An 8,386-nucleotide genomic window follows, 5' to 3' on the forward strand; every position below is an offset into this window, starting at 1 on the left:
TCCTCCAAATATTAATCTCCCTAACATTATGAAAACAAATTCCCTATTAAGACAAGGTTCAAGAAAGTTTTGAGGGAATTTGATTTTATGCTTGGTGTTTGACCTCTGACCTGCCCTGGACCTGACAAAGACAGGTGTGCCTTATCAAATCAGGTCCAATCAACTGTATTCACCACAGCTGGACTCCATCTAACCTGTAGAAACATCTAAATGTTGATATTCATAATAATGAGGTATTTGTGGAGAATCAGCGTCACACTAATAAATTAATACAGAAGAAAATTAAGAGAATACAGTCATAATATTATGAGAATAATGTCAAAATAATATGGGAATAGTTGTATTACAAGAATAAAGTCATATTATTATGACTTGTATGATTTATATTACACTTATTCTCGTTTATTACTACTTTATTCTCGTAATACGACTTTACTCTCCTAATTTGAGGACTTTGTCATCCAAGTACAACCTTATTTTCATTATTTTGACTTTATTTTCTGCATTTATTTTTCTTTAGTATGGTCCTAATACTAGAGTACAATTTTGAGATTAATTTAATAATATCTGGAATAACGCTGTAACAAAATGTGAAAAAAGTGAAGCGTTTTGAATAATAACATATTTGGTATATCCAAGACATTAAAGAGACTGTAAAAGTTTGAGATGCATGTATTTTTCAGATAGATTTTTGTCTGTAAATTGAAGTGAGAAGCAGAGCTTCAGTTTGGTCCACGATGATGCTGCTTCTGCTTTACTGCCAACTTTCCAATGCCAAATCCATCCTGACAGAAGAGAAACTAGCAGCTAATGTTTCACAGTTATTCTAACAGGCAGCAAGCTGGGAAATATCTCTCAGTGTACATGCTAAATGCCAGGACTCATCATAGGAAAACAAGCTTTTCAGTGACTAACAAGCACTGATGTTTGGTAGTGCAGTGAAAAACTTGACACACACTAGTTCTACAATACTAATACCTGATGAGAAGCTCAGATTTTTTTTTTTTTTTTTTTTAGCTGCAGCATTTCACTAAAATATTCATAGAAATTGCAACATGCCTTCCAATTGACTAAAAATGTCCTGAAAGTTTTGGTCTTTTCCCAATGATAAAATTAAAAATGTTTTCAATTTTTTATTTTTTTGTTTGTTTGTTTGTTTGTTTTTTACCTTTACATTGTTTTGGTCAATAGGTACATTTGAGAAAGTTGAGAAAGTATTAATAGTCAAGCTAAAAGTTTAGATTTTTACATGCCTCATGCATGTGAGTACGAACTTTTATGTGACTCTGACTCTGACCACTACACGAAGTTGAGCCAGCAGAAAAAAGCTAATCTGAGTGCCGTTATTTCGGAGCTAGTCACTCAGCTAGCCAAAGCTAACACAACTATTTCCACAGCTAGTCTAACAGTTTGTCCAAATGCTTGTCTGTGTTTCTTGACAGCAACATAAATGTACTTTAAACATGATAACCTCATCTGAAACCTTGTTTAATGTTCTGAAAATAATAGCTCTGAAACTTTATCAATTCTTTCTAATGTCTTTTTTCTCTCCATTTTGATAAGTCTCTTTGATATTTTGGTCCATTCAATGTTTTGCAGTTCTATGTGTAATGAAAGGTCTGACTGTATAGAAGTTGGCTCAGTTGTGTTTGTAGTGTTAAGCTGTTTTCTAATCTGTCAAATGGTCAGATGTCTGACCTCTGGCTAAATAGGTTGCATCTTCAAAGGCAGATGGAAAGCTGCAGCGACCAATCAAGTCTCGGTTCTTGGCCTTAATTTTCCATACTTTCCTTAAAAATTATATTATGTACCATCTGCTTCAAGGTTATTTAAACAAAATTAGACACTGTTGCAAATGCAATGCCCTTTACGTGCTAAATGACATAGTTGTTTTACATAAGGTTTGAGAAAACTGTTTAATAATCTATTAAATCGTTTGGTTTAAGAGAACAAGATGAGGTTTTCAAACAGAGCAAAAATAGTTTCTAAAATTTTCAGCCAGAATCTATTTCAGTAATTGTGACTGTAAGACAACAGATGACTTGCTATATGCACTTTATTTCAGTCTGATGGAGAAAACAAAAAAAAAGTGTTATTTTCTTATTTTGACATATGCTTAATATAAACTGGAAATCCAATTTAATTTATGGCTTTTTAAGTGGCTTTAAATGACAAAAATTACAAAAAAAGATATGTTATGCAACTGCAGTCAGAACTATCCCGGGGATTAGAGCGGACATTTTGGAGTTTTTAAAATATAAAGTTATGTGCTACTGATGTCTTATAAAAATGATTTGTCAAAAAAAAGAAACATTTCAAACTTATTTGGCTTTGTGTACATGAATTATGATCCTCTGCCTGATTTTTAGCCATTAGTTTGTTTCATTAAGTCAGTGAAACATAAAATTCCAATTAGGAAGAATCCTGTGTGTCTGCCAAATGTAAAAAATGCTAAACTGTGGCAATTAGCAGACTAATTTACACTTTGACTGTCTTTGGTTTAACATTGGTGTGTGTTGCATTTGACTGCTGCTTCCCCTCTGCTGCCTCAAAAGCTTTAATTCCACTCTAAATGGCTAAACAATATGAGTTGGGAAGGTCGGTATTCATTTGTTTTTACAAGAAACCGATAATCAAGTTGCAACTACATTCAGTTATAAGGTTGCATTATATGATTACATTGGGTTGCTGAAAGTATCTGGTCATTTTATTGGAGGAAGTTTTTGAAAGACAACTATTGCAGAGCTCATTTAAGTATCAGATGGTTTAAGTGCAGTTAAATGTTTAGATTTGTTATAAGTCCATGAGCATTTTAACAGCCTCTTTCCAGCCACTGATGGCCTCAAAAGACATTAAACTGTTGCTTCTTGTTTAAACTTTAGGGTACATTCACACCAGCCCTATTTAGTCTGCGTTAATTGCAATCTTGCTCCTTTGCCTAGAAAGTCTGGTTCGTTTGGGAAGGTGTGAATGCACGATTGAACTCTAATGCAAACTAAAAAAGCAACTCTAGACATGCTAAAAACTAGGACTCAGGTTTTTGGCAGTTGAAGTGAACTTTATTTCACTTCAACAAAAGTGAACTTTGGTGCGGTTCAGTTGCTCCAAAATCAGGAAGTGGACTACAGCTCAGGGCATTCTGGGTAAATACAATCAAAACAAACCAGGGAGTCTAAGTGGTCTTTTACCAAAGACAAAGAAATCCTACAACAGCTAACACCTCTCCATTTTTCTTCACAAAGAAGGAAGTTGTTCTCAGTGTCCGCTTAAGAAGTGTTTGTATCTCTTCCTTCAGTGTTTTTGGTGCAGCGTCACCACAAGTGGGGGGACAGGGAGGTTGTTTGACTTAATGAAGTGCTAAAGCAAACTGCACTAGCTGAAAATGTAACAAATGTTGCAATCTTAGTCCAGTATGTTGCAAAAGCACAAAATCTTAGAAGTGATTATGGAGTCTTGACTGAAGTTCAGGCTGGAAGACTCTTTTGACGCACCTGGCCCTGCTATCAGTGCCTCCCTCTCCGCACCCGGACCTATCAACGCAGGTCCAAGCCTCACTCCAGCCAATCATCGTCCAGGCTCAGGTTCAAAAGGACCTTCACTCCAAGCCTCCTCCGCTTACCAGCCCCGATCAACCGCTTTTTGCCTCGATCGTCCTGGCACGCATTTCTTCATGTCCGACTCCGACTTCGTTCCCGGCTCTCCAGCTACCTCCCTGCAAGACCCCGTCCCTCCGTCCTTCCCCCCCGCGCGCCGTAGCGCTCGCCTGGCTACCCGCCCGGATCCCCCGTCTCCTGCTTCAGCCCTCAGGTCGAGAGGGGTCACGCCCACCCCGGGCCTCCGGTCCTCCCAGATCGCTTCTCTCGCCGCCCTTCTGCCTTCCAGGGACTCCTCTCCCCACCCTTTCGCTCGTTCCCCCTCGCCACCCCCAACCAGCAGGAAGCGAACCTGCAAGTCCGCCGATCCACCGGCCAAACGTCGCAGAGGACGCCCAGCCTCCTCCCCACCGGCTCAGCGCGCCCAAGGCCCTTCTCCTCGCCCGACTCAGGACTCTGCTCTTCATACCCCGGACCTCAACCAGGGAAGGCCCGGTCCCTCTTCGGACCTCCATTTCCACCCCCCACCCCCCACCCCCTCCTCGGCCCAGCCGCACCTACTCACCGACTCGTTCGCCGCCTCCATGGACTCCCTTCAGCGTTCCATTACCTCGCTCTCCGCTCTACTGCTCCAGACCACTGCCGGCTTCGCCGCCACGGCCTCCACCCCCGCCATCGGCACTTTCGCCCCCCCTCAACCCGCCCCCCTTCCTCCCACCTCGGCGTTCACCCTCGCCAACGCCCATCCGGCGCCGCCTACTGGTAAGTCTATCTCTCCTCTTTCCCCTTCTCGCTCACTCTTTAAATCCACTGAGTCGTCCCCCCCTCACCCCCCCCCACACTCTCCATCTTCCAGGCTCGTCTTATACGCCAGTCTATGCCAACATATCTCCCCGGCTTCGCTCCAAAATACTCCAGGGCCAGCTCATAAATCTGGCTTCTATCATTCTGCCTTCCCCCGAAGTCGACCAGCACGTCGCTTCTTCCGAACAGTTCACGGCTATTCTCAAAACGTCCGACCCCCGTCTCTCCAAGGACCTCTCTATGGGCCAATTCGTAGCCGCTTTCAGCATCTATAGAGACGTCATTTGTTCTGTCTACCCCGACCGTCGAGTCGAATTAGATGCCTACCTCGCTATTATTGCTGATCTCCACATCCAATATGGCAGGTCGCTGTTTTATCAATACCACAAAGCCTTCGCTTCCAAAGCAGCCGCAGTCCTTTCCCGCTCTGGTCAGCGCCTAGACTGGTCTATTTTAGACACGGAAATCCTCATCATGCTTACCCACGCAGTCACCTGTAATCTTTGCGGTTCCTCTGGGCACCAGAGCTCCTTTTGTCCGTCTCTCCCCTTTAAAGCCAACCGCTCCACCGCCGCTCCTTCGCATTCTATTCCTCCCCTTCTCCCGACAGATCGCCACGGCAGGACAGTCCAGGTATTCAACCGAACGCCGATTTGCAATAATTTCAACGAAAGCGTCTGCTCATTTCCCGCCTGTGCTTTTCTCCATGTATGCAGCCTCTGCGCCGAAGCCCACCCCAAGTCAGTCTGCCCCCGCCGCCCGTTTCCAATGAAAAACCGTCGAGATTCCAAGCTTTAGTTTCTCGGCACCTCTCTACTCCCATACACGTCTCAGTACTAGCGTCTCTTCTTCAGTTCCACCCCGATCGCACCTTCGTTAATTTTCTAATCTCCGGTCTTTCTCAGGGCTTTCTGATCGGCGCCCCTCAGTCCCCCTTCCCTTCCCTCTCTATCCCTAACCTTCAATCCGCGCTCCAAGAACCGGCAGTCGTTTCTTCGCTCCTCCAAAAGGAGGTGTCCAAAGGCTACGCTATCGGTCCCTTTAGATCCCCCCCTTTTCCCCGCTATCGCGTTAATCCCCTCGGAGTCGCTACTCGCAAATATTCGGGGAAAAAACGGCTGATCTTGGACCTGTCTGCTCCCCACTCAGGTCCCCACGCTAGCATTAACAGTCTCATCCCAAAACCGCCGTTTTCTCTTTTTTACGCTTCCGTCGATCACGCTATCTCGCTCATTAAAACGGCCGGGCGGCGCGCCTGGCTCGCCAAAGCCGACATCACAGACGCTTTTAAGATCATGCCCGTGCATCCGTCCCAGTGGCATCTGCTGGGAGCCCGATGGGAAGGCAAATATTATTTCTTCGTGCGCCTCACGTTTGGTTGCAGGAGCAGTCCCCACCTATTCAACACGCTGTCCGAAGCTCTCTGCTGGATTCTCCTTAACGTCTCTAGACTCCCCTCCGTGCTCCATCTCCTCGATGATTTTCTGCTCATCGATTCCCCCTCTTCCCCCCCCACCTCGCTGCAAACCTTGAAAGACCTCTTCCTCCGCGTCGGCGTTCCTCTCTCCCGCGAGAAAACTCTCGGCCCATCCACTAAGCTCGAATTTCTCGGCATTAACCTCGATTCCGATCAGATGTTAGCTTCCCTGCCCGAGGACAAATTGGCCCGCATTCGTCAGATCTCCCGCAGTCATCTTTCATCCTCCGTCCTGTCCAAACGCGACCTTCTCTCGCTGCTCGGGCACCTCAACTTCGCCATGCGCATTATTCCGCAAGGGCGCTCCTTTATCTCCCGGCTTCTCGATCTCGCTAATTCGGTTCCTCACCTGCTCGATCAGGTCTCTCTGGACAACGGCTGCCGCTCCGATCTCTCCTTCTGGTCCGAACTGCTAGACCGCTGGAACGGCATCTCTTTTTTTTACGAGGACGTCTTCTCCCCCGCCGACGCTATGCAGTTCTTCACAGACGCGGCGCCTTCGGCGGGCTTCGGCGGTTTTTTCCAGGACAGATGGTTCGCTGTGAAATGGCCCCCCCTTTTTCCTCGCTCCGAATCCTCGGCTTTTTATGAAATCATTCCCATCGCTGCTGCTTGCTGCGTCTGGGGACATTTATGGGTTCGCAAACGTATCGTCGTTTTCTGCGATAACACCGCTGTCGTGGAGGCCATCAATAAAGGTCGCTCCTCCTCCAGTTCTATCATGCCTTTCCTACGCCGTATTACATGGCAATCCGTGATCCATAATTTTATCATCTCCGCGCGTCATGTCCCGGGCCACGCTAATGCTATCGCTGACGCTCTGTCTCGCCTTCGTTTCCAGACTTTCCGTCAACTCTGCCCGTCAGCCAGCCCCTTTCCAACTCCGGTGCCCTCTCTCGGGAGCCTCCGCCTGGACTAGTTCCCGCCTCCCTCTTCCCCCTGCTGCAGTCAGCCAAATTTCACATCAAGAACGGCTTGGCCCCCTCCACGCTTAAATCCTACTCTTACGCTTGGTCCAAATTCACTAAATTCTGCTCCTTTCACCGTGTTCCCCCGTTACCCATCTCCATCAACACCGTCCTGGCCTTCGCTACTTTCTGCCTCGAGCACTCTCGTTTTAAGCCTTCTTACATTCGCAGCCTCCTGGCCGGCGTCAACTTCTTCTCGCAGCTTCACCAGCCCCTCCCTTCGCTAAGCCTTTTTTCCAACCACGCCGTGAAACTTTTTCTGAAGGGCATATCTAAACGGCATCCCACCCTCCCTGATAGGCGTCTACCCATCACTCTCCCCATCCTCAAAGACCTGCTCATCGCCCTCCAGCTAAAACCCTACTCCCCCTATCTGAAATCTCTCCTCTCAACCTCGTTTCTTTTGGCTTTTTACGGCCTCCTCCGCCTGGGCGAGTTCTCCACTCCAGATTATTCTTTCGTCCCCTCCCGAGATCTAGCGGTCTCGGACCTCAAGTTCCACCCCGACTTCTACAGCCTGTCTCTCAAACATTCCAAGTCCAGGGGCGCGTGCACCATCGCCGTGGCTCGCACGTACGGCCCCTTCTGCCCCTTCCGCGCCATGTTCAAGTTTGCGCTCCTACGTCACAAGTTAACTCCCCCTTCCGGGCCCCTGTTCATCACTCCCGAGGGCCACCCCATGTCCGCCTCCTGGTTCGTTAACCACCTGAGGGAGCTCCTGGCTTCATGCAACCTCCCGCCCAATCAGTTCTCGGGCCACTCCTTTAGAATAGGGGCCGCCACGTCTGCAGCCGCTCAGAACATCCCCGCCACGACCCTTCAGCAGCTCGGACGATGGTCGTCCTCAGCGTTCTCAGCGTACATCCGCCCAGACGTCACCTCTGTACTCGCAGCCCAACGTTCTCTCAGTGCCTAGGTAAGCACTGCGCATTCGCTGGTGGTGGTTGGTCATCCTGGCCTTCGTTACCCATCCTCTAAGCATCCCCCTCGTCCCCCCTTTTTCTCCTTGTCCTTTTCTCCCCTTTTAGGCCTCATCTTCACTCATCTCCATCCCTCTTCATCCTCTACCGTCTACCGTGAGTTGGTCCCATCGTAGCTTTTAGCCCTAGTAACGTCCTAACTTTCTTTTTCCTCTATCCCACCCCTCTTTCCCCATCCCCGTGCAGCCCGACCCAGGTAACGCTTCTCTGTTAAAACCCTCCCACATCGCGCCTAGCTCCACCCATCTCTACCCCAGGCCCTCCTCTACCTTCTCCCTTAGCTAATTAGCTTCATGCCCCATCAGCTCCCTCTTCCGGCACCTCACCTTTCACCCCAGTCACAAGTAGCTGGCCTTCATCTACCAGCGCTAAACCTTCATCGCCCCAGTCACCAGTAGCTGGCCTACATCTACCAGCGCTAAACCTTTTTTGCCCCAGTCACCAGTAGCTGGCCTACATCTACCAGCGCTAAACCTTTTTTGCCCCAGCCACCAGTAGCTGGCCTACATCTACCAGCGCTAAACCTTTATTGCCCCAGTCACCAGTAGCTGGCCTACATCTACC

At 47.8% G+C, this 8,386-nt stretch overlaps 1 protein-coding gene across 1 annotated transcript; it reads left to right on the top strand.

Annotated features, from left to right (window-relative positions):
• Positions 1-3,379: 3,379 nt before the first annotated feature.
• Positions 3,380-5,333, top strand: LOC148155532 (uncharacterized). Its single transcript, XM_088012339.1, has 2 exons — positions 3,380-4,355; positions 4,450-5,333. The coding sequence occupies exons 1-2, from the start codon at positions 3,671-3,673 to the stop codon at positions 5,193-5,195; spliced, it is 1,431 nt and encodes a 476-aa protein (XP_087868465.1). The 5' UTR covers positions 3,380-3,670; the 3' UTR covers positions 5,196-5,333.
• Positions 5,334-8,386: the final 3,053 nt, after the last annotated feature.

The sequence above is a fragment of the Poecilia mexicana genome, unplaced genomic scaffold (assembly GCF_051168715.1).
Source record: "Poecilia mexicana isolate PSO_F unplaced genomic scaffold, ASM5116871v1 scaffold_14, whole genome shotgun sequence".
Classification (NCBI taxonomy): Eukaryota; Metazoa; Chordata; class Actinopteri; order Cyprinodontiformes; family Poeciliidae; genus Poecilia; species Poecilia mexicana.

Coding starts and splice junctions, on each gene's coding strand:
- LOC148155532 (XM_088012339.1), top strand. CDS start 3,671: ATGTCCGACTCCGACTTCGTTCCCGGCTCTCCAGCTACCTCCCTGCAA. Junction 4,356..4,449: donor CCATCCGGCGCCGCCTACTG/GTAAGTCTATCT, acceptor TCCATCTTCCAG/GCTCGTCTTATACGCCAGTC.